General features: G+C 46.7%; 1 protein-coding gene across 1 annotated transcript in view; it reads left to right on the forward strand.

The window, feature by feature from the left end:
- MED17 (mediator complex subunit 17) overlaps window positions 1-23,237 on the forward strand; it is an 87,386-nt gene extending 64,149 nt beyond the window's left edge. The window contains exons 9-14 of the mRNA XM_077664635.1: window positions 307-515; window positions 5,934-5,990; window positions 9,097-9,234; window positions 9,857-9,971; window positions 15,788-15,936; window positions 22,994-23,237. Coding sequence (XP_077520761.1) covers window positions 307-515; window positions 5,934-5,990; window positions 9,097-9,234; window positions 9,857-9,971; window positions 15,788-15,936; window positions 22,994-23,204 — 879 coding nt within the window. The 3' untranslated portion in view covers window positions 23,205-23,237. The remainder of the gene's footprint in view (window positions 1-306; window positions 516-5,933; window positions 5,991-9,096; window positions 9,235-9,856; window positions 9,972-15,787; window positions 15,937-22,993) is intronic.
- Window positions 23,238-26,789: the final 3,552 nt, after the last annotated feature.

Below are 26,789 nucleotides of genomic sequence, written 5' to 3' on the forward strand. Positions count from 1 at the left end.
GGGGTGCGGCAGAGTCCCAACTTGTTTTCTTTATTTCTGGCATGTTGGCTTGTGTGAGTTGAGAGGGGAGAGGAGGAGCCTCATTTTTAGTTGCCGATGTTGTCGATGAAGCTGGATTAAACATTTTTGCTGTGTGGCGATGGAATACAGATGGCTCGTGCGCTTTTCTTAGGCTCAGTAAATGCCATTTCATGGTCCCTTCAAGGTGCCATCGTGAGTGACAGGTGGGAGTAGTTTTTGAAGCGTTTATGATTAGAGCAAGAGGAGGGGCAGAGCCTCCATATTTGTGCCGCCTTCCCTGTGCAGGACCGTCAGCCGGCACTTCCCCCGTCGCGGCTTGACCACAAGCACGTGCTGGAGCACTCGCTGCACCAGCTGCTGCGTGAGCACCACTACAGCTTCCTGCACCAGGGGGCACCCCGGCCAGCCTCGGCCCCCATTGGGGTGCCCCGCAAGCGCCACCTGGCGGGGCCACATGCCCACGACCGAAATCGGCTGCGACAGTCCCTCCACAGGTGAAAGGAGAGGAAGCCGTGCCAGGTCCAGGCGCTGCTGCCCTTGCATAAGCAACAAACACTCCTGGAAGTGAAAGTTTGTGCCAAAGGCTTCAGTGAACTTGCATAAAAATGACACTCCATTCCTACAATCTGCGCTTGCAGGGCACAACTGATTGACTCGGAATGTGTGTTGTACCATCTTCACGTAACACTGGTATCCGCTTATACCTTTTTATTGTCATCTTTTTTTAACTTCCGTAAGTGTTCGTTGCTTATGCTCATTTTCATCTGCAGCCTATAAAAACTGCCTTGCATGCGTGGACATCTCCATTTGGTGCTCTGGCTGAAATCAAGAGATACGCTTGGGCCGAACACATACTGCTTGAAATGAATGTACTACGGCGAAGGTAATCGTGTGGAAAGATGGGATTGAAGCATAGGCTAGGAGGATAGGTTGGCTATGATAGACTCATGACAGCATTAAATGGGGAGTTATTGGCAGAGGCCTGCAATGCACACAAGTGGGCTGATGATGTTTACCTGCCTGCACAGTGACCATGCTTTCCCAGACTGCTGAGACTGGCAAATGACGTTTCTGCACATGCATGAGTGGTCTGCTTACCAGCTTGTTGGTGGCAAGAGCGCTATTTGTAGCTTAGTAAAATGTTGATTTGAGCGAGTTGGTGTGACTTCGTGATGCTAAAACAGCGGGAACAGACAATGGACAGGAAGAAAAGTGGACACAGGAAGAGCGCTGACTCATAGGCTTTCCTCTTGTCCGTCATCTGTTTGAGCTGTTTTAGCATCATGTGGGGCTCATGGAGCAAAAATGGAAAAAGTACCCTTGTCTTCTGGAAGCACAGCAGTGTCCACCTCACTTTGCCCAGCAAGGTCTTGCACTTGTCGGTAGGCAAGGCACGAACGAACATGCTGAAAGGAAACACTGTGCTGATGAGTTGGCCGACAAAGGTGTGTGTGCACCTGGCTGCACTGTTCTCAGTCGGGGTTGCTGAGAGGACAGAGTGGAATGTGCAGTGGTGCTCCAGCTGCTCCATTTGCACCATTCTGAGACATTTACATTTTGCTGCTCCAGTCTTCTCCAAAAGCGGAAAATTGATCAATATTGCGCCTTAGCTGCGCCAAACATAAGACGCGGTCATGGGAAAACGACTATTTTTGGAACCATCCAGGCTTTCAGTTCGCAACCTACTAAAACGTTTCCGCAGTTGGCAATGCAGGGTGGGCTGGCTTGTGGTAGAATTTAGCAACCAGTTCACATGGATGAAGGAAAGAACTCAGGAGAGGCGGTTCAGTCACATTTTTTGAAGCCGGCTCCCCCCTTCTCCCCCCGTATTTGCCCACCGGCTCAGCGCGCTTGATCATGCTTGCCATGCGCAGCAGACTAGGCCGCTGTGCCTAGCGTTACTATTGAGTGCGTCTTCGGCCAAAGAGTCCCAGTTGTCCTTGTGAAAGCGCGTGACTTCCGGCACACTTTTTGGCGTGCAGCTCGGGTAGTCAGGTACTCTCCCGAGTTTTCCTTCCTCCATGTTCGCACATCATGTCGGTTGCATGAAAAGGATGCATCATGTCGGTCAACCCTGAAGCGGGCTGTGAAGAAGTCATATCTTCTGGTTTGAAGAACAAAAGGTTAGAGCAGGTCCAATGAGATCAAGCTTTGTTGGAATAAGGGAATTTCAGCCTTGCTGATTCTATTTCCGGGCTTGATGAATTTGTAAAAAATTCCAAGAAGCATTGAGATAGTGCCAACGTGAAAAAAGAATATAATTCATTTGATCAGGTCCATAGGACATTTAGTCAATCATGCTTGACTGAACTTGCATGCAGGCCAGTGCCAGCATTAATAAAATGTCTTGGCACTGTTTTTTTTGTGAGCCCACCTTTCTTCTGTTCTTTTTCTTCCTAGCTACACATGGCTGAACCTGATCTCGTTAGTAACGAACTCTTCGTTGTGGCTCCTTTATTCCTTTCGTGCTGCTACCGGGTTGCTCCAGAATTATCGTTCTGATACAAAGGTGCTCCAGAATGAATATTTTTCTGCTCCAAAAATTGCTCCAGAACTTGAAATGGCTGGACCACCACTGAATGTGTGTCGGCGAGCTGCCGTCTTAGTGTGGTACAGTTGAACTCGGATATATTGAACCCGCATACCGTATATACTCCCATTATGAACCCGCCCCCCACTTTTGTCGGCCATAATGTACTTCTTTTTTCCAGCCTTTAGCTTTACAGCTTTTCATAGCGGGTTCCTCAGTTTTCGCCCTGTCCGCAGCCCAGACCTTGGAAGCGCCTCAAGATGCTGCCCACCCCCGATAACCTCACCATTTGTTTATCTTTTGAGGAGAGCTCCTGCCAGAGGGGTGGGGAGGGGGGGGGGGGGGGGGGGGGGGGGCACAAGTGCAGCACAGACCTTGGCAGCATCGAGGGGTAGGGGGCGCGGCGCGCTCTCCTCTGCCAAGATGCTGCGTTCTGTAAGCAAAGGCTTAAACATTCGCTATACACACTCATCACCGTTGTGTGTGTTTTTTTAGCCTTACGTACGAGCGCCTGACCTTCAGGGCCGGTGTTCAGCGTGTTCACGTTGTCTCGCCGCGATTAGCCTGCGTCGCCAGCTACCACAGAATTGCCGGATTGCGTCAAAGTGAATGATGCTAAACACTAGCGGCACGAACGCGTCTGACCGCATGTGTTTGTTGATGACGGAAGGACGGGCGGAGATATGATATGAAATCTCGACGCTTCAAGAAAAATTGGTTGAAACTTTTTTTCCATGTAATGAACCCTCCTCCCAAACTGATGTCAACTTTTCCGGAAAAACAGTGGGTTCATTACATAAGTATATACGGTATTTCGAATTATCGGCTATATAAAATACAAAGATTATCTCCTTGATAATACTGTGTAAAAGTATAGAACAGTTGCATAGTATAACGAAGTTCAGTTTCGCCGGCCATTCGTTATTTCAAACGGCGTGTCGGGTCCCTAGAAGGTGCGCTTTTCCCAAGGTCATTCACATCTTCGGTCACGCAACACACAGCATGGAGGAGAGCAGCGACGTTTGCAAGCCATGCCTGCTCGGGAAAGGAAGAGAGAGGAAACTGGTGAAACCGGTCATAAGTGAGGGCAGCGCCTCCTCTCTGGTGAGGGAGATGAGAGAGCTGGAAAGAGCGAAGCGGCGGTCACAACTAGCACCAACGGCGCATTTTCTGTGAGTTTTCTTCCTCTCTCTCCTTCATTTCCCTTTATGCCTTTGTCATTCCTTTGCTGACTCGTCGACCGCTGCCAGTCGACTCCATTGGCCAGTGCGGTGCCTGTCGCATTTTTTTTTTTGCGTGTCTTTGTTTCAAAGCGCCGATTGTAGCGTGCGTGACTGGCGTCATCTAGTGAGCTATGGCATCTATGGACGTAAAAAAGAGAAAGAATCTGGACTTCGCAAGAAAGCTTGAGGTGATCTGGCATGTCGAGAATGGTGAAAGAAGTCCTCCATGGTACACGCATTCGGCATTCCGTCGAGCACTGTTAAAAAACAAGCAATCATAACGCTCAAAGCAGGTGAGGTAAGTCGCTCGGGAGCATGTCGTGTGCACCCTGCTGCTTTCAACAAAGTTGAGAAGCCGCTGTATGCAGAGTCTCTCGAAGTCTGAGTGAAAAACATCCCTGTGGATGGTTCCTTGTGAATGGAGAAGACCAAATGATGTGCCACGGCTCTTGGCGAAGAGAACTTTTGCGATGGCACTGGGTGGCTGCAACGGTTTAAAAACCGCCACGGCAGTGTCAGAAAAGTCATTTCAGGCGAAAGTGGGGCTGTCAGCAGCCAGGTGATGCAGCAGTGGCTTTCAGAGTGGCCGAAGGTTGCTGCAAAGTTTTCGCCTGCCGAAGTCTTCATTGCAGACGAGACTGGCCTTTTTTGGCAAATGCTGCCAAATAAGACACTCAATCTCCGTGGGAGCTTATATCACGGCAGGAAAATGAGCAAAGTGCGTGTAACGGTTCTCTCGTGCAAGCTGCATCCGTTTGTTATTGGAAAAAGCACGTCACCACCCTGCTTTAAGAATTGCAAGCAGCTTCCCGTCTGCTATCACTTTAATAGAAATGCCTGGATGACACGCCAACTTTTTGTTAAATGGCTGCAGGCTTGGGACGCCGAGTTGGGCAGGTTGCCCAACTTGCCGCCGAATCTCCCTTCTGTTAGACAACTGCTCGTCCCATCAAATGACTTGTAAGCTGCAGGACATTGAACTCAAGTTTCTCCCACTGAACACCACAGCGAGACTGCAGCGAGGATACAGCAGGCAACTTGTTCAGCGGCTCCTCCTAAACCTCCGCATGGGAACTGATCTCAAGATTGACCTGCTCAGCGTCATCCAGATGATTATCGGCGCTTGGAATGACGTAAAACAGGCCGCGGTAGCCAATTGTTTTGGCAAGGCAGGCCTTGAAGTGGCTGCAGATGAATGTCCGGAAGCTTTGGATAATGATGGTGAATGCTTGGAAGACGCGTTTCGCGACTTGTTCCATTTTCCCGGCGTGATGGTGAATGCTTGGAAGACGCGTTTCGCGACTTGTCCCATTTTCCCGGCATCATACCATTGGAACTTACCATTGAGGACTTCATCAACGCTGATAACGAAGTTTACGCTGTAGCTGACCTTGCTGATGAGGACATTGCGGCCGGAATAGCTTGCGCCCAAGAAGGCGATTCCAGCGATGACGGGGACAACTGTGTTCCATAAGAGATGCGCCTGTGCACAGCCGCTGAACTGGCATCAGCGTTCAGCCTCATCCGGCATTGTTTCAGCGAAATGGAAGGTACCAGGCTGTCACACCTGGACAGTCTCAAGAAGACCAAGACTAGTGTTTTCAACTTTATTACTCACAGCAAAAAGCAGTCGAAAATTGATGTTTTTTTTTCCATGAAATAAAGAGCTTTCACATTGCATGCCTGGACTTTGAGGGCTAATGACTCTAGCGATTGGTAAGCCACAGCTTGTCATGATCGCGAGCTCGGTTTAAGCATCTATCTTCATATCAAATTTTATCTATATCGAACTATTTTCCGATCCCTATAGAATTCGGTATATCTGGTTTCGACTGTAGCGGTACTAGGCGTATTTTGCAATGTCAGGCATACATATGTAAGTACTTGTCTGAAGCCTACTTTCTGGCAGGCAGCTGCCCACCGGGTTGTGGGCAGCCTGCCAAACGTTCACAGGCCTTCACCTGGGTGGCGGGAACACCTCAGTGAAGTCCTTTGGGGTAAACGCTGTCAGGGTAGAGGCCTTTAGGCCTTTCTTTCCTTTTATTCAGTGTAAGCTGGTGAGTGCCTACCCTCTGATTGTCCACTGGAAGAGGAGCCCATGTTTTGTGCATGGTGTTAAGCAGTTCTGTGACTGATGCCCTGACTTCCTTGCGTTGCAGCCAGACCATCCTGGAGAAGATCATCGCTCAGACGCAGCACGTGGCCCTGAGACTGCGGTGCGTGCCCTGCTGTGTCTCCCTTGCATTTCTAAGAGTGGCTCTCTTACAGCTGCTACAGTGCCCAGTGAATTTGTTGCTTCTGGGCGCATGGCAACTGATTGATGTAATTTTTTGTCCTTTTCGCTCACGGACATGTGCAAAAAAAAGTCTGCAGTAAATACTCGTTAATTTGGAACTCGAGGGACCGAGAAACTGCGCAAATTATTGGCTACATTCAACTATCGAATGGCCCCAAAAACGCTGCCAAAAACCATTTCCATCACAGAATATAATCAACCCCTAAATATAGTATTTGACTCAGTGCAAACTTCAGCAGTCATGCAGGCATTGCGGAATCAGGATGTAGATGAGTCTAGTGTGAAAATAGTGGAAGATATCTATAATGACTGCACAGCTACCATAGTCCTCCACAAAGCCAGCAATTCCAATAAGAAAGCGTGTCAGGCAGGGAGAGACAATCTATTCACCGCCTGTTTACAGGAGGTGTTCAGAGTCCTGGATTGGGAACAGGTGGGGATAAGAGTTAATGGGGAATACTTAATCTGCGATTCGCTGATGACATTGCCTTGCTGAGTCACTCAGAAGATGAATTGCAAAGCATGATCAATGATTTAGACAGGCAGAGCAGAATGCTGTCTTAAATTAACATGCAGAAAACCGAAGTGATGTTCAGGAGTCTTGCAAGGGAACAGCAGGAAATGGTATGGGAATATGTCTGCTTAGGAATGATCTGCTGATGGTCAGCCTCATCATCTCATATTCAAAGAAAGGTGATTGATTTGATCAATGCCTTGGCATAGTAACTAGCATGCAAGCAACCGGGTCAGCCACACCGGCGGCAGCTGCTATGCGGCTGTGAACAGAAACTTGCTTTTATCGCAGTTATTACTCCTACCAGCACCTCGGTACAGGTCAGTGATCTTCAAGTGGGATACATTTTTGACATTCCTTTATCCAAAGGCTTATTGTTTAAAAGAAAAAGCCCTATTTAGCACGCTTTTCTAACGGTTGCACCAAGGATCCGCTGTAGAGGGCGTGTTGGCTTGGCGTGGGTGGCTGGTGGGAGGCGTAGCGGTATATTCTGGTGGAGGCAGTGTTACTACCTGTATAGTGGTTGCCACCTATTAGCGCACTAGCGGTGCACTCTGGGGGCACCAGCTTAAGAAGGCTCAGCTTTGAATCGAATACAGATGTTAGATGTGTAGTATTCAGTTTGTGTTCGAGATTTTTCAAATACAGTAATCCCTCTATAACAAAATTGCTTTATTCGAAATTTTTAGCGGCATTACTCGAAGTGCACGAACAGCTTGACCCGCTTAGAGCGGAGAGTGGCGAGCGGAGGCATCGCCGCCGCAGCGGCAACCCTTTTGAGCATGCAGTGACAAATTAATACCGCCGACAGAACAGGCCACAAAAGTACCAAACCTACGACCGATGACCTGCCTAGTAACGAGTACCAAGCGAGTGCCGAGTGCCCCCAGCTGTTTACAGCGGATGCGAACGGAAGCGCGCCCGAATCGGTCGCAGTCGCATCGCTGGTGTCCCCCGTGATAGAATCCAAACGAAAATGAAATTTTCGTGACGCTTTGCGATGCCAGAAAACCGCGGTCTCTTGGATGCCAAAAAGTGGCCAAAAGACCGCGGGCAGACTTGTGCCGTAGCATTCCAAAGGGTGCACTCGGTTAGCAAAATTTTACCACGGTAAAGAACATTTCTGGTGCTTAATTGTGTCAAAAAGCACAAAAAAGTGTCCCTGCGATTATGAGCTCATTCACGCTTGCGAGTCGCGAGCGATGTGAGCTTTCGGTAACGAACTGAGCTGCTCCCTGGCTGCCGTAGTCGTCGCTAAGCCTAACCAATTCACATCAGCCAAAGCAGACGAAACTCTCGAAAGCACGCGAACAACGTCATTCCCGAGAGTTTTCGCTTCAAAGGAGAAGGCGACCCGCAGGTTCCACTTGCAAGCGTGAACAACAGTGTTGTCGAGCTGTTTCCTCGTCGCACGCCCTTTGCCGACGTGAGGAGCTAAAATAACAAATCGGGAAGACGACTTTGGGGAAGCCGATCTAGAAATTTGCTTGTCGCTCGTCAAATCGGCCTTCATCGCAATAAAACACTGCCCCTAGCTTCATTGCACTTTTGACGCTGCAAATCGACCGATAACTTGCCGAAAACACGAAAAATCTGAGCATCGCCAGCGGCGAGACAGGCTGTCTACATGGCGGGTCAACGCAACCACGGCGTCCCTGGCAATTTTCTCAAGCTGGTCATGCTTGATTCACGCCATCCGACTTGACAAACGGTCTAAATGCGTGGCAGGGTTATTGATTTTTGTTCCTAGACATCTGTCAATGGCGCGGGCGCGATGCTGCGTGAGCACTGACACTCGAACGGTAGAATTAGCACAGTGTCGTCGACAGTGGTGTGCCAAAAAACTCTCACTGAAGAACTCAATTGCAAACTTCACAGCTGTACACCTCGGGAAAAAACACTGCCCGTAATCATACGAAGCCCCTACTGCAAAACCGTTCAGTTTTCACGATCGTGCTGCATAGACACGAGCCACGGCATTTCCGTGACCCCCCCGCCCCCCTGCATGAAAGCGGCCACTGCCTTCGCGATTCGAAACACCCCAAAGGTTAAATGCATGGGCGGCGACCGCGGCCTCGTACAATGCTTGGTTAGATTAGAGCAGGGGTTGCACGCGCCCGGTAAGTACTTGAAACAGCCAAGTCTCACTGCCTTTTTTGCAACTGAATAAAGTTTTGCTTCACTGAATACATTGTATTTTGACTTCCTCGCTGTTGCGGCGCAATTAAAGCTTGACTGCTTTAGATTTTCCCGGGCAGTCGCTTATATCGAATTACCACTTATAACGAATTTTTTAGCCATCCCGCTGACTTCGTTATAATGAGGGATTACTGTATTGCACATCCCTAACAAAGACTTAACAGTACAGTAATGGGACGAGTCTTATTTACAATACAGGACTCCCATTGGTGCGCTCAAAGTATCGCTGTGTCAAGATGGAAATGTCGAGATGTAGGGACAGTAGGTCCTAAACGTGGGTTTTAAGAAGACTGCCCGTGATGTCTCTGTGCAGGACCATGTATGTGATTGACCAGTATGCGATGGAAGTGAAGGACCCCCTGGTGGTGGCGCGCTGGGCCTGCCTGTCCAGCCCCACCCACAACTCGGTCAAGATCAACATCCTCTCCCAAGGATACGAGACCATCTGCAGGTGTGCACTTGTGCTTTGAGGGAAGAAAAGCTGGGCCAGTACCGATCTGATATCTGCATTGCTGTTGGGGGCGTGCATTGCAGTAGAGGCTCTCTGCATTTATCTTGCCACTTTGATGTAACAGATACTTGGGCACTGCCTTTTGGTGCCACATCTAGTAAGACAAACAAGTTTCCATGGTTGCTTCATGCAAGTGCAGCTGATTTTTTCTTACAATGCTGTAAGCCCTTTGCGGGTTATTAGAGGGTGGGGAAAAAAAACACAAGAAAGGCACATGACAGCAAGAATCAGAATTCGTCTTTTTTCTCAAAATTCTCAGCTAAATTGGTGTCATAAAGAAAATTCTCATCCAGGTTATTAAATTTAGCGATGGTTTTCGGGCCACGGGTTGGTGCCACTGGTAGGGGCCAGCACACAACGTTCCAGTCAAGGTGCATGACATGGTGTGCACACGGTTCCTCATAACCGTTTGCTCTTGATAAATTTTCATTGTTTACAGCCGTTAGTCTGACCAGTTGAGAGCTAGGAAATAGAGCATGAGCCATTTGCAGGTCTCTGCTGTTGGTTGGGGGAGGGAGCTTGCAGGCAGTGTTGTGTGTCATAATCATTTTTCGCTGCACAGAACCCCCCTGGTGGTGCACGTGGAGGAGCAGCGGCTGCGGGCAATCTGCCGCGACGGCCGCGTCATCCAGCTCTCGTACGAGCCCCAGGAGCTGCGCTACCTGCTCATGGCACAGGTCAGTCACCCAGGGGCCCACAAAAAGAAAAAAACAGTAAAGGTACCTGATGCCTGGCAAGGTGCTCTTCCTTAGCAGGAGACACGGCTTTGAAATCCCAAAAAATGGTTCTAAAAAAATGTAATTGTTGTAAACGTATGCATCATTTTTTATGCTGTCCTGAAGTTTCATAGCTGAAATCAACCGGGAACAACTTCAAAAAATTTGTTTCTTGAACCTTGGTAGCTGTGCATTGTGAGAAGACGCTCGAACAATGGGATTTTTTTTTTTTTCATTACGGTTTTCTGCCTAAATGCTCACCTTCCGGAGCAGATTTCTTTCAGACTGTTTTATCTGTTTTGATCCGGTTTGTTTTGTTGCACTCATGGGACCATACTGTAGGTCAAGATATTCTTGGTTTTTCAAATTTTGGAATTTTAAGTTTCTTGACTGAATTTTCTTCACATTCAAAATATGCCAATGGACACTGCATCTCAAAAATTCTAATCCACACTTTGTGCCTTGCAAAATAAATATTTCTAAGAATGTTGTGACATCTAGCAGGCCAGTAGGATGCAGTGAATGTGAAACCAGCCTTCTGCTACATTTTCTTAACTCTGCATTCTTTTCACAGGATTCAAAGAAAAAACATATATTAGAAAACATTTTCTGGAGGTATAATAATGAAATTTTGTGAGAGTAGTCATAAAATTACTTCTAATATGCTGAAAAACTTTTATGTAAATAAGGTCAAGAAATAAAACATTTAATGCTAAAAGCTGCATCCCCCTTTTAAGACTGATGCAGCCATCTCCCAGTGGTCTCCCCAGCGTGCAGTTACCCTGCCACACCTCATTTCCCCATCTTCGTATTCTTGGACATCATTTGGTAGCTTCGAATGCAAGCTGCTGCACTGGTCTTTCACTGCTGTCACACATTCAAAGCAGTCTGAAAGTGCACTAACATCCTCAAGCAAACGGGGACCATTGCAACACAGAGAAAGGGTGCCCTCTATTTCCTCATTGTAGCCGTAGCTGGCCTTGGCCACAACCGTCACGTGCCAGCGACCTTGCCTGCCACCATGTAGACCAGGGACAACCTAGCGAGCAATTAGTCCGCCACCAATGTGCGCTGGTGCCGTAGTGTGCTTGTGAATCCAAGATGGATCCTCCATCTAAAGCCATTCAAAATGGTCGCTCGCAGTGGAGTTGCTGCCACACGCCCATGTTTACCATGGCCTGTGTTGGTCTCAGTGCCCCGAAGATGTCGTCTTTGGCGTTATCCCTCCAAGGGAGCCTTGGACGTGGACACGCACCCAGAGCGCCTCTGACGCAACTGAACATGGGTGTACCAAAGTAATATGTCAGTCTAATCAATGCACACTCATTTCTTCCGCAGTATATATGGGCTTCAGCATTCAGAACAGGGTTCTTGAAGGAATATTGCAGAGACAATAAGGTGAGGCCTACCCAGAGCATATTTATCCTCGTTATTTTGGCAGTGATGGCGATACAGGCCATGGTAAAATACCATCGTGAGTATCTGTTTTTGTTGTCATAAGCTGAGCCTTGTTGGCTCATTATATTATATTATATTATATTATATTATATTATATTATATTATATTATATTATACTATATTATATATTATATTATATTATATTATTGTTGGCTCATTATATTATATTGCATTATAGCAGCAATTTGCAGACAGAATTGTGCAATATAGTTTATTGCTATGCTCCTATCAGAAAGCAGGTTTACACTTTAGGTACTCGTGCTTGCAAAAATTCAGGGCACCAGCGAAGGACAGACTACAATATGGCAATTGGGAGGCTGGTAGCAAATCGCAACAATAGTAGAGCCCAAATTTTAAGGGGCAGCCAACAGAATTTCATTAAAGAGGAGGGTTAGGGAAGAGAGAGAAAGCGCGGAAGGCAATGGGTGGCCTAGTATGTATGTTGGGAAATTATGGCTAGAGCAGAGGAATGCACTACTGGAAGGTGGGTACTGTAGAGGGTTATGACCAGGGTGGTGAAATGAGGGAGAGGGACCCGAGGGTGGTTCCATGGCAGAATTCAAGGCTGTATGGCTAAAGCGAACCTGTAACCGCTTTTTCTTATTCATGCGCCCAGCTGGTGAGCCTAGCTCTACAAATTGTTTTTACCGGCTTCTTTGGCTTCTGGACAACTCGGGAAAATAGTTGGAATGAGCACTGTGCAAACATAAAATTTGGTAAAACATTTTCAAACTTCTATAGTTGTGTACATCTTTCCATGTTTTATATTTGAGGAAAAATAAAACAAGTTCATTCTAAGTTATTGTGTATTAAAGCCTAATGTCTTTTATTCACATTTAAGAAATTTCATAGTCGTGTGTAAAATATTTTATATTTTACAGCTTTTTTTGTTAGTTTAGGTTTGCTGCCATTTTCAAACTTAAGATGACGGCCATGGCAGAGAAAAATATTTTCGCCAAAAGCAAGCAGGCATAATGTTTGTCATACTAATGCCATAAACATTGATTTTTTTTTTAAGGAAGGAAGGTCGTTGAACATGATGTCTTGGTCAGTTGATGTGGAATAAAACTATAGAGTGGTTGCTGTGGAAAGAGGAAGGTACGGCAAGTGTGAGGGTGGTTCCTTAGGCAGCCACCCTCCACTTGGTAACCATGGAAGCGGGATTGTGCAGGGAGAGTTTAAGAATGCACAACTCTAGAGGGGTTGCCATGGGAACCACGTGTAGGATTGTTACTGGGAGACTGTCTGGAGGGTGGTAACCATGGAAGAAGGAGAGTATGGCGTCGGAATGCACAACTGGAGGGTGGTTGCCACAAGAAGAACTCGGAGAGTGGCTACCAAGGAAGGAGGAAGCAGAGTAATACTTCAACAGCTGTCGCTGAATCTCGAGTTACGTTGTTGTGCCACTTTTTTTTTTTTCACTCATCTTTCTCCCTTGGCCGCTTGGATCGGTGCCAAATTCTACAGACCTCACCTGCGCAAAGACCTGGAGTGGGTTCCATATAATGGGAGAGAGAGATAAGCTCTTTAATTGAAAGACAGAGAATTTAGCTGTATAATGGCACATGCTGTGATAAACACATAGTACCCGCCTGTGAGTTTGAGAAGCATGGCGCAAAAATTTATAACGTAATTTTTAGGTGCAGGAATTTCGCTCTCTGTTGGTGGCTGGCATCTGCAAACCCGAACATTAGAGATGCAGCGACGTGTGCCCACCGCCTAGGCAGTAAGGAGTATAGCCTTTACTGAGATCCATTGGCTTTCTTCAAGCTATAGTTAAAAGGGCAGCTTCAATGGTTTTCAAGATTCATGTATTGTTATGAAGCTTTTACTGTAGCTTTCCACCCATCCTGATCATTTCCACTAAGTTTGGCAGCCATGTGCTAATTCGTTCCGACACAAATGAATTTTAAAGTTTGCAGTTTTCTTGGCCTCAGTCGTAGTGATTTCTGCGGGCAACACTGCGTTTGTGATGTCACAAACATTAATCGCATGTTATTGATGAAGAAAAAAATTTGAGCCTTGAATTAGATCAGCTTAGGCATTTTATGAATTTAGTCATCATTTGCAGTCATTATTTCAACCGTTCAACGCTCTCACAAGCGTTTTTCCAATAATGTCTGTGACGTCATCACTGCATCAATCGGCACATCCTCCCTGGCCACAAACGGAGTTTCAGTTTTGTGTTTTTGCTGTTTTGAAATAGTTCTACTTGGAATTTCGTAAAACTGTTTCTTGTGCCGGAGACAGCGGATTCCAAAGAATATGATGCGATAATTAACTCTTAACTGTTGGGAAAACCCCATAGTTTCCCCTTCAAGCAGTAAGGTGATCTTTTCTGCCAGGATGGCTTATCCGCAGTGCAAAAGTGCAATGGCGCGAAGCATACGTTACCAATGACGGTGACAGCAGTGCAGTACCAGATAATTTCACCCTTGCTGTCACTGGACGGGATGAATTACAAAGTTTCTTTTGCACTGAGGATAGCAAGAATACAATGGAATTCTATAAGCATCGCAAGAGCTGTTCGTATCCTGTGCCAACAAAGTGCTAACTGGCTTTTATAGCAAGTGACAGTGTCAATAAATGCCTTTGCAATTAATCCTGGGGTCACATTTTCCAAAATCTGAGTGGTTTTGGATTATATGTTTCCCTGAATAATTTGTTTCTTTTTAATGTGTCAATGAGGTTTTGTACAATAATTTGCTCCATGAATAATTAGACCTGCAGTGGGTGCAATCTGCTTGATGATGATGCCACCTACACAAAATTTGAATGCGATAGGTCAGAAACTCTCTCGCTTCTCTGTCACGAAATTCCCTGGTTGGTTGAGAAGGTCGCGCTGTCGTCAACACCATATGACCATGAGTGGAACTATCATAGGGCACCGTCATATTTGATAATCTGAGGACCCCCAGAAATTTGGAAGATGGCCCACCCAGAAATTGGGTTAAGATGGATTGGTGGGTGGACTAAGCTGGATCAGTGGGGTGCGATTAGTAAAATCCCATATTTATTTATTTCTAAAGCTCTCAACACCCAGAGGTATTGCAGAGAGAAGGATCGTATAAAATCGGCGCAATTTAAAAAAAATTTGTTGAAGTTACTGATGGTAGCGACAAAGGCACAGAGGTAATTCCAGTCATCTGCGGTGCTTAGAATAAATGAATTTATATGATAATCTATTGGAAGAGAGCTGCCGTGGTGGCTCAGTAGTTATGGCACTTGGGTGCTGACCCGAAAGACACGGGTTCGATTCCGGCAATGCTAGAGGCCTATGTACTGTGTGATGTCGATGTACCTAAAAGAACCCCAGGTGGTCGAAATTTCCGGAGCCCTTCACTACAGGTGTCCCTCATAGCCTGAGTTGGTTTGGGATGGTAAACCCCCATTAGCCACCACAATCTAATGGAAGATGCTCGAGCATTCCAGTAAATGATGACTTGTTGCATGCCATGATAAGGGTGTGGTAGGAAAATCACAAGAGCATTAGCAGGCAACCCAAATGATTCTTCTCCTTTAAGAATGTGGTTAAGAAGGCATCCAAGCTCTTGAAGCTGGTGTTGACGCATTTCAAGTGTGTCCCTACTCAGCGCTTATCCCAGTATAGTTGACAGTTTGCCCTGCATACATAATCAAGGAGTGGCCTGAATGTGATGTCTGCTCTTTATGGGTTCACTCAATGACTGTTGGGTCATTCTGGGCCTGGCAGTGCAAAATGCTCTTCTCACATACCTAGTATGCTGTCACAGCACTGATGCCTGACCCCCACACACACCAGTGCACAGCCACAGAACTGCCAACAGCAGTGTGGCATTCCAGCTCCACAAGAAGTAGCAGTGGCAGATTTGAGCCCTGGTGCAGTCCTCCACATTCTGACAGTCGTCCTGAGTGTTTGGGTTCTTTATTTAATGCGTTCGCATTACAAGGGTCTGTGCAAGCAAAATGGTGACCACCGTCTGTCAGTGGCCAGTGGAAAGGCTACAAATGAACTCACTTCAGATATAGCGAACTTTCGAGTGTTAACCTTGGATCGAACGTTTGGCTGCCAATGCACCGAGGATTACCTCAAGACTTTCTTATGGTAGAAAATTTGTTGCGCACCTTTCAGGTCAGCAGTAAGGTGGAAAGCTGGGCTTGTTGGATTGGACTGGATTTGTGCGTAGTGCAGAGGAAAATTGCTTGTGCCATGTCGTGTCCTCCTTGTGTCCCCTGTCCTTTGTGCTGCTTCCGTCATGGTTTCCAGGTCAGGGGCTGAGGAGTGAGGCTTCTCTTGGCATGCACGTGTGAACAGCCACGCCCTGTGGTTGTGCATGCAGGTGGCCCAGCACCAGGTGAGCGCTGTGCAGACGCTGGCCAAGTTTGTGGGCTGGAAGGTGCTCTCCACGTGCGCCAATGTGGGCGTGGGTCCCCTGGAGCCCCTGGGCAACGCCTGCTCCATCCTCATGGCGTCCCCGACCGGAGACAAGTGCGTATGCCATGGTGAATGAAACCAGCCCAGATCAAAATGGAGACTGGGAAGAATTCCGTCAGGGGTGCCTATTCCAGCTAGAGTTATATTCTCTGCGCAAAAGTGGAAGAGAATCCAGCTGGAAGCAAGAATTGTTCCAGCTGGACATGATTTCCAGTTCAGTAATCCAGCTGGAAACAGATGTCATTCTAGCTGGAATGGTAGGTTTCCAGCTGAAAATGTGAGCTTTTTTTCACCCGGGAGTGAATGTGCCTACCACTTTGTGGTGCACAGGGCTATTTCTGCCAGTTTAGACTGCAGTGAGGCAAACCAGAGTGTGGCTCCTTTGCTCTTGGCCACTCGGCATGCAATTCCAGGGTCATGCTACAAGAGGCCATTTGTGATAGGCGTTCATCCCAAACATTACATGCAGCTGTCACAAGAACTAATGGTGCCGTTGTTGAGACTCTTTCCCTGTCCAGTGTGTCCTCTTCTGGGCACTTATGCCCTGCTTGCAGCTACCACACAGACCCAATCCTAGTGTGTCGTTGCTTTTATTGTTTTATTTTTCACTCTTGTTGCTGTGTGGACGTTTTGATGGCTTCGTTCAAATCTCGGGCCCTGGTTGTAGAGGGCATTGTACATGAGAGGAGTGGTAAAGTACAAAAAATTGATGCGGGGTTATGGCATTTGTACCGTATTACAGCAAAGCAGGGTTAACCACCCAGAAACTAAAAGAAAGACAACAGACAAAGCATAGATTCCAAGCATGAACAGCAGGGGATTCAGATGTACAGAGCGCATGGCCAGGCGGATTAACAGTTCAGAAACTAAAAAAAAAAAATTATGAACATTGAAAATATAGCCTCTAGGCGTTCGCAGTCAATATTTTTAGCTTATAAAATGTACACAAAACTGAAGCAAACACATCATGAAGCCACATACAACTCGAAACTCCAGGGATTTGAAGAAAAGTCTGCTATACGTTGTAATGGGTACATGCCATATTTACATGATTGTAAGTTGACCCATTTTTCTAAATTTGAAAATCCGAAGTGGGAGGTCGACTCAAAATCAAAACCAAAGCATCGCGCCATAAATAAAGGCAAGACAAACGAGATATGAGGCATGCTACAGTGTGGTTGAATTTTTGCTGCGCGGCTCCGTCGCATTGCTCTCCGTGCTGGCCTTGAGCAGCTGCTAAGTCAAAGCGCAGAACTGGCATCCCCACCCCGCTCGAGGCGGCCGATGGTTGCTATCAATAAGCAGCAAACCGTACCAGCCCACTCCCTACACATGGCTGCAGATTGCATCTGCTCTTAATGGGTGTCGACCAAGTTTTTTTTTTTTGCTTTCAACCGCGCCCTCAGCGCTTAAGGTTCATGGAAGGGCCGTGGTTCCAATCGCGGCGGCACCCCCACTCACAACCGCAGCGGCACCAGGGAGTGTCGGTAGCCGACGGAAGAGCCAACACCGCTCACGCGTAGTTTCTCTTTGGCTCTGACGCATTTGACTACTGCCGGCCGCGTTTCACAAGTTTTTAATGTAGTGCTTCGTCATTCGTCATTTGTCCTCCGGGTCCGGTCAGCGACTGGCGCTCGTTCACGCCTACATTCAAGGTGGCTGCCATTTTTTACGCCCAAGATACGAACAACTGCGCGCCAGGACGCAAGTTCGGCGCTCGCAACGGGTGATACAGGTGTGGCAGCTGCAGCGAGACAAAATTTTCAGTTCCACGAGATGTCGTGATGTGGCTGTTTGCGAAGTGCAAGAGTAGACGGATCGTTGTATTAACACGCGCCTAACTGAGCATGCTAGTACATTGGAGGCTAATATACCTACTAATCTAGTCGATCATGTTAGACTGCAAATCTTGCATTCCTACTTTTCATCACAGTGATGTATTGTACAGTCACCCAACGCAGTTAACTAGGGAGATTATGGAGGCTTTCTTACATAAAGAAAAAAACGATTGTGCGTTGGCAGCCCATCGGTTTGCCTGCGTGACAGTGAAGTTCGTTTCCTCGATTCCACGTAGCTACACGTTTGTTTGCTTTGTTATCTTATTTGTTTGCGCTCTTTATATTCCTTGCTTCCTGTGAATAAACCTTCAATTGTGAGTTAGCGCTGGTACTGTTGTTTTCTTTCCTTGTCCTCGTCTTTTGCGCTATTTTCGCTTAAGTATGTATCACCAACGCGCCCGTCTTGCCATCGTGATGTTACAACGACAAGCTGTGGGACTGCAGCAGCGATCACGACTGCAGCGCTAGCGAGGACGATGGCGCAAGTGTGGACGAGTAGTCCAGTGAATAATACATTTTCATTTTGGAATGTTCCCACGGGCGCTTCCACGCGTGGCCGCCAATAGTGGCTGGCGATAAGCGGAGGCCGCAGGATAGTGCTATCGCGTCCTATTATTAAAGGCCAAGCGTAAATGACCTCTAAGTTCTTTTTTTTCAGAAATGTGAAGTGGGGTGTCGACTTACATTCGATTCTACTTACAATTGTTTAAATACAGTAGGTGTTGTTAAAAGTGCTGATATTACTAGAGTGCACTGGTTGAGTCAATGAAATGGTTGAGAAAAACTTGTAGAGCATGAATAATAGCAGAAAAGTTAGCCATAGAATAGCTGTAGATCATCTTTTTGGTGCTGCTAAGTTCAGTGCAATCTGCGTCAACAGATGGTCACTTATTCTAGGCATATAGGTAATACAGTCGAGCCCACTTATGGCAAACATGAGCGTCACGCAGCATCCGTTCATTATATCCCGAAATTTGTAGTAAGTGGACCACAGCTTTAAAGATAGTTGCTTGTCAAAACACAAAATTTTTTTTTGCGAAAAAGTTCGCAATGGACGTCTGTTTTTGCAGCGCAGATCCGATGAGGGGGGTTTCCAGTTTATTTAAAGCAGAAGCGTGCTATCGCCGAGGCCCTTGGCATAGACAAGTTGTCTGAGGTGTAGCTCATTGCTACAGGTGCGCTTATGGGTGCTGGCTCCGAAGTTTCATCCTCATCTGATTCCTCCGCTTCACACTCAACCCGCGCTTCACAAACTGTGCCATCATCCGTGCACGGTTCCACGGTGTCGGCATCGTCATGGACAGAAATAAAATCATTTCAACCAAAGTCATGACCCCCATGTCGGAGTCGACGACGCGCTGCCACAAATCGCCGCTGGGCTGGTCATCTTCCGAAGCATCAGGCTCTGCATCAGACACTGTGTCGACGAAGCCGGCCTTGCGGAAGCAGTTCCGCTCGCCAGTGGTCGTCACCTCCGCCCAGGCCGCTTTCCTCATCTCTACCGCTGAATACAATGGCAAATGGGCACGGTGTTTCCGTCCGCCATCCCGAATTACAACCAGGGCCCGAGATTTGAACGAAGCCATCAAAACGTCCACACCGCAACAAGAGTGAAAAAAACACACGATGGGGTAGACGTGCAATGTGCACAAGCAGCCATCAAGCCAATCAAGCTAAAGACACAGATTCACAGCACCAGCGGAGAGACCAATGAGGGGCGTCTGTGAGCGTCCGTGCAGCCACCTCTTGGCTCCCACAGAAGGCCTACTTCACGGAGCGTGGCCTCCACGATTGGCACTGGCGACGATGTGGTTGATCGCGGAGGCCACGCACGGATTTGCAAGACTGAGGAGAGGGGAGCGGATTTGCGAGGAGGGGTGGGAGGGCGATCTTTGAAGGCGCGTCGGCGGGGAAAGGGAAGTTCGCTCGAGAGCGGCACGAAATGGGGCAGTTCACCTGCGGTGAGGAACGGGAAAGCATATACCGCACGCCGAGCGCATAAAGGGGTTGGAGGTAGGTTATCTCGCATCGCGGCACCGGGTCTATGCCGTCCGTTCGCTGTAACCGATCAGCAGGGCTTAATGACGTTCATTATACGTGTGATTTTGTGCCATTAAAACAATAGATATTTTGACGGTCGCGCAGGTCCCGTGCGTTAGAAGCGAAAGTTCGTCTTAAGCGGGGCTGTTTTATGTGGGCTCGACTGTACTAGAAGCAAAATTGGGAATAGTGTATATTTTTTACGATGAAAAAGCTTGTCATGCACAGAACCCTGCTGCCAAATTTCCATTATCCATAATGCAAGTATGTAAGGTGATGTAGTGCTTGGATACACAGGAAAAAGAATCGTGGTTACATATGACTCTGCGTACGTATAGTAAAAAATGTCACGCCTCTGCGCACCATCTTGGGTGCCATGGGACTTGCATCAAAATGACATCTGAAGTGGTGCTAGGGCAGACGTCAGTTTCAGCAGGTGTAGGCTCATGCAACATGGCAGAATCCACTGCTGAAGCACCAGTAAGGCATCGAGGCAGCGTGTGCACTGAGCAGACATGGTAGTAATTAAATTACTGTAATGAAATTACTCTTCTTGGTAATTTGTAATGTAATTCATTACTTTTCTGGGCTGGTAATTTAGTAATGTAATGAATTACTTTGTATCAGTAATTTCATGGCAAAAGTAATTAATTAATAGCAAAATCACTTTTGATGAGTAACTAGTCCGTGCTTCTCCTTCTATCTGCCATGCTTTGGTCTCGCTTTTGTGGGATTGAGCGTCTACAAAGCAATAGTAAATTACGGAGGGCACTTAAAATCACTTACTTGCTTTGAAGGCGAAAATAATTTCTCAATTTATGTTTTTCCTTTCTCTCTAATGACACACCTGCTCATTGGCTTAGAAACGCATAGACTAAATCCACCTTTATTTGCAAAGCAGCAACGTGGTTTTGTGGCCCATGGGTTGTGTGCTCACCTTGCAGTCTGCAGGTCCTTGGTTCAATTTTCTGCACCTTTGGTAGAAACTTTTGTTTTTTTTTTTTTGCTGATGACGTCATTGAGGGTATTGTGGACCACATTTTCCTGCATGCCGTTTCGTTGATCAAGTGGGCCATATTAGGCTTTTGCCTTTAAAACGCACAACCACCAATAGCCGGCATCAGCACCGCCTTGGTGAAGAGTCTGCGTAGCTATCCTATGACTGCTATGCATCTTCTAGTGCTGCGTATTGTCTCGCACATAAACGCACCGTAGGGCCACCAGGAGAACTCCCTGACCATGGCATGCTGTACTGCACCTACGCGCAGAGCAAGTGCTTGAGCGAGTGTTTACCTCTCGACTGCTTCATATGTATTGCTACGTCACCACACTGACTACAAGTATCAACTGACGTCTGGCCCGATTTAAAGCCCTATTTTTAACTCAAGGGACACATAGGCGACAGTGTCACAGCAACATGCAATTTATTTCCGCCAGCGTGCCTCTGGAACGAGTAAATTGAACAGCAGAATTGGCAGCTGGTCTGCTCCCCTCTGCACTTACGGGACGATGGGCATAAACAAGCAGCCGATAAAGCCCCGCTGTTTACGCGGACGACAAATTTATCAAAATCAGGAGGGTGGGACCGTAATACACATTGAAAGAGGCACTTCTGATTGAAGAGTGACGTGAGCAATTAGTATACAGATTTTGCGAGTAAGTTGACCTATGTTAGCAAAGCGGCTGTTCAGTGCACTAGGGCTACCTTTTTTCAGAGAGGGTCAAAATTTTCGACGTCCACTTTCAAGCTCAGAGGCAATGTAAGCAGAGAATACTTAAAACTTTGTAGGAACTATTTCCAATGCGCGTTTTTTTTGCGTCGAAAGTAAAAAGTAACTTAAAAGTAATTCTCATTACTTTTGGAAAGTAGTTGTAATGTAATGTCGTTACTTTTTGAGAGCAGTAATTTGTAACATAATTTAATTACTTTCGCAAGATTTCTAGGAAAGCAATTACTAATGTAATTTAACTACTTTTCAAAAGTAATTTTGCCATGCATGGCGCTGAGAAGTGTTGATAGCTGTGACAGGCAGACGTGAGTTGGATTTGTTGACTGCATCGCAGCATTGTCCCATGCCCATTCTTTCTGTTGTGGGGGTGCATCACAAACAATGCAGAAATGAACAATAAACACTATACTCCATTTCATACATGGCAGGCAACGCAGTGGAGCCTGCGGAAGTAGTGCTCCCACAAAACCACATTACTTCGGCAAGTATCATATATTCCTCTTGAAGCATTGGTGATTGCTTGGACGAATAAAACGATGAGCTAGTATTGGAAATCACAGTCTAATCTGTAAGGAGCTCAGTGTATGGGCTCCCTGCCTATAATATTCACTGAGTGCGCACTACTTTTTAGGCGCTGATGGAGTCGGAGCGATTCGCCCTGTCAGCAGTGTATCATAGAGCCACATGTCATTCTTACTTCTCGAAGCCTTGATGAGTCCCAGGACGATGGCAGGAGGGGAAACGCAGTACAGGAGGTTGCAAGTCACGGTACTTGATATTTGTCAAAAAGAAATATGCCAGTGTTCGCTTGAGTTGTATGGCGAACTACTTTTAGGGTGCGAACTTAGTTTGCGCGAAAGGTGCGCTAGCTTTGGCAGTGTTGACTGCTGTGTATGAAACAGAGTACAGTTCTCCCCTCTCATTTAGCCTCTTCGCTTTACCTTCTCGTAGTACAACATCAAATTGTAATTTTAAGCTTCCCTAATGTAGCAACGTATATGGTGAACACCTGATGGAGTTCAATGGAGCCAAAATATGGAACGAATCAGATTGAGGTAAATGTAGCCAGAAATTTTAAATTGACTGGTAAATTGCATTACAAGTCTAATCAAATTCTGCCAGAAACTTGTGCATTGTGAGTTCCACTTTGATTCCTGGTTTTTAATTTCTGTCAAAATTTTTCGTTGTGTAATTTTTTTCGATACTGTTATTCTATGTGCTTACGTAATTTTTTTTTTGAAGTCTCCTGTATATTTTGCATTTTGTTGTGTGTATTTTGTAAACATGTACTATAACAGCAGTACTGTTTTGTACATTATCATTAATTCTTCAGCCCTCCACCCTCTGCAACTGACCCTGTTAGTATTGGACTGGCCACTAACCTTTGGAGCTATCGGTCCAAACAGTGTTTGTACATATTTCTTGTTATATCACAATGAAGTTTCTTCTTCTAAAGAAAGTGCACGCATGAGTGCTTGCTTATGGGTCCTCTTCACTGTGCAGGATGATCTCGGTGCGGTGCGGTCCGCAGTCGGGTGCCGAGGTGAGCGTCTCGTGCTCGCCGCAGCAGCAGGACTTCTACCCGTCGACGCTGGTGCGCGACCGCAAGTGGCACAATCTGAGCGGGGCCTTCCGAGAGGTCTGCCTCGAGCGCATGCAGGGCCGCTCCTTCCTCTCGAAGATGGAGCACCTCATGGCGGCGCTCACCACCTGAATAAAAGAAAGTTGGATGTTTCGTGCCTCTCAAGTATTAGTGGCTGAATGAACTAATTACTTCTCTAACTTGGGAATAATTAAGGTTTTTTTAATGCAATAATAGTATTTAGGTTGTCGTCTCACCAAATGTTTCTGGCTTCTGTGTCACGAAATTCCAAATAGTCAAGAGGGTCGTAACATCATTAAGACCATGTGATCACCAGTCGGCCAACCATAAGGCATTGCCAGATTTAAAAATCTGAGGACCCACAAAAATTCGGAAGTTGACCCACCCCCAAAAATTCTAAAGGACCCCCAAAATTTTGGAAGTCCCACCCAAGAAAATGGGTTAAGGTGGATTAGTGAGTCTGATTACAATCCCATATGATAATCAGATGGAATGTACTGGAATGTCCTGGAAAGTGATGATTCATGCATAGCAATGGGACCTATTGCAGCCGAAGTTTGGACGGGAAAATGGTATGGTTTGGTTTATGGGAGTTTTACGTCCCAAAGCGACTCGGGCTATGAGGGAGGCTATGAGGTTATGTGGCTTTGACGTGGTTTCCCTTTTCACGAAAATTCCCGTGAAGCTTGCGCTGACCGCTACCCGAGAAGCCCTACAACGCGATGACACACTCAGCGCATGGACATTGCTGAGTGTAAATGATATGCGTGCCGCCTCCTGGTGCTGTGCCTATTAAACACGTACTTCTCGTCAAACGGGGATTTTTATAGGCAAGTGAAAGGAACACCAATGGGAGCGTCCATTTCTGTCGTCATGGCCAATTTAACCATGGAACACGTCGAACAATGAGTCCTCGACTCATTGCACCCGAAACCAAAGATTTTCCTCAGGTATGCCGACGACTGCTTTGCACTCTTCAAAAGATCTGAGATTCAAAATTTCCTTTCTCATCTAAACTCCATAGAACCTGATATTCAGTTCGCGCTAGAGGTGCAACAAGAAAACTCCCTGCCGTTTTTGGACGTCCTCATATCCCAAAGCCACAACACTCTTCAATTCTCCGTATACCGCAAACCAACACTCAGACCGGTATCTCCACTTCGCTTTGAACCACGTGACAGTCCATGAAGCATCAGCGGTGAAGACGTTGTTCAGAAGAGCTTAGACACACTGCAGCACAGAACTTGACAGAAAAAAAGAAAACGCACAATATTCAAAGAACTCATCATGAACAGCTACCCAAAAAACTATTCAAAAAGCCATTCGACTTCAAAAACACAACATGCGCCAAAAAATCAATGCACAAAGACCAACGCCACCACCAAAATACGTCACTCTACCTTATATGTCGGAGGTTTCAGCGAAACCATCACCCGAATCCTGAAAAAAGGGGGTCTCCAGGCTGCTCACAAGCCCACAAACACTGTTGCGCTTTCCCTACCTGTTCCCAAAGGCCGGCCGCGAAGAGGAGCCCGCGCCTTCAAATCCGAACACTGTGTGAGCCTAGACCTGGGCCTGGGAAAAAAGCCCGCGCCTTCAAATCCGAACACTGTGTGAGCCTTGACAGGGACAACTGGTGTCTCACATGCTGTGTGTTGTCTTTTTCAGCGCTACAACCTTTTTCTGGAAACATGCACCAACTAGCCCCCCAACAAGTATTACTCAACAAAGCTTGAGTTGAAAGTCAGCGCTCATCTTTGTGTTCTTCCTACGTCCCTGACTTTTATACGCTGTCTCATCATCATCATCATCAGCCTTACTACACCCACTGCAGGGCAAAGGCCTCTCCCATGTCTCTCCAATTAACCCTATCCTTTGCCAGCTGCATCCACCCTTTGCCTGCAAACTTCTTAATCTCATCGGCCCACCTAACCTTCTGCCGCCCCCTGCTACACTTACTTTCTCTTGGAATCCACTCCGTTACCCTTAAGGACCAGCGGTTATCTTGCCTTCGCATTACATGCCCTGCCCAAGCCCATTTCTTTCTCTTGATTTCGACTAGGATGTCATTAACCCGTGTTTGTTCCCTCACCCACTCTGCCCGCTTCCGATCTCAACGTTACACCTATCATTTTTCTTTCCATGGCTCGCTGCGTTGTCCTTAAATTAAGCTGAACTCTTTTCGTTAGCCTCCACGTTTCTGCCCCGTAGGTGAGTACCGGTAAGATTAAGCTGTTGTACACTTTCCTCTTGAGGGAAATTGGTAAACTGCCACTCATGATCTGCGAGAATTTGCCATATGCGCTCCACCCCATTCTTATCTTTCTAGTTATCTCCCTCTCATGATCCGGATCAGCTGTCAATACAGCTGTCAGCTGTCAATGATCCGGATCAGCTGGTGTGTACTTGGCCACAACCTTCTATACGCTGTGTACACTCCTGCAAATTATATACTTAAAGTTACATGACATACATGGTTCTCATGACAGCGCAAATTCTGAAAAAGGCCGCCCGAGTAGAACGGCGTGTGACACCGGCACGAGGAGCGAGCTCAATTCGATCGCACTTCGGCGTCATCATCTTCGACAGCTGGTGCAGCTCTTGCTGTGTAAGGCCACTGCTGCTGCTACAACTTAACCTAACCTAACCTAACCTACAGGTCACCAGAAATGCTGCCAGTTTTCTGCAGAGCCTGCAGGCAAAACAACCTCTCCAGTGCATGTAACTTGATGCTTGATTTTTCGGGATTTAAGAGATCTGAACTACAGGGGGGAGGGGGTAATGCTGTTAACCTGCATGTTTGTGTGTATTTCCTGGAAATCTTTTGCAAGTGAGCACCACCACCTTTTTATACTAATTTACTAATACAAATTTACTAATTAAATTAAGTGTTGCAAAAACTACACCAGCAAACAGCAGCAGGTTTTTTCTTTGTACACAAATTTTGCAAGATTCACAAAGAAGCGAACTTTCCTCGAGAGAGGTTTATGCGCAAGTGCAATCCTTTTCACTTTCAGATTGATGTTGCCAGCCCAGTTTGTCAGCAGTGTTCGCATCAGCTTGCTCAGGAATAGTTTGCGAGGTCCTTGGTGTGGCTGTGGTCTTCCCTCTCATGGATCAGGTCTGGATTAAGCTTGCTGCTTCGTCTGACCTCTGGGCACTAATGACCTTACTAACAAAGGTGCATGTGAGCTTCAGTTGGATTCACTACCTGGAGCAGGGTCTTACACTAATCACAAGGCAGACACCCCTCCCAAAAAAAAACAGTTGCAGTTCTTTTCTTGCTCAGAAGAGGGAGAATGACCCCAACCTACACTAATAAAACAAGAACATAAATTTCTGGGCATAACATAAAACTGACGTTCTTACCACACATAAACGCACTAAAAAAGAAAGCCTCCTAATCTCTAAACATACTAAACGTGCCCTCGGGAGGGAATGGGGACTGATATAACATGCCTTAATCTATTGCTCTTTGGCACGTTCCTCCTTAAATTTTGAGTGCATTATGTACAGTTCAGCAAGACCATCATACCTAAAAAAACTGGATCCAGTACACAGCTCAGGCTTGCACCTTTCGTCCGTTGCATACAGAACAGTTTCCATAGTCACCCATAGTCAGAAAAATGAACCCCAGCTTAAAATCAGAAGAACCGCTCTGATTTGTGCTTATATCCTTAAAGTGAGGTCGCTACC

Source organism: Amblyomma americanum, chromosome 5 (assembly GCF_052857255.1).
Source record: "Amblyomma americanum isolate KBUSLIRL-KWMA chromosome 5, ASM5285725v1, whole genome shotgun sequence".
Lineage (NCBI taxonomy): Eukaryota > Metazoa > Arthropoda > Arachnida > Ixodida > Ixodidae > Amblyomma > Amblyomma americanum.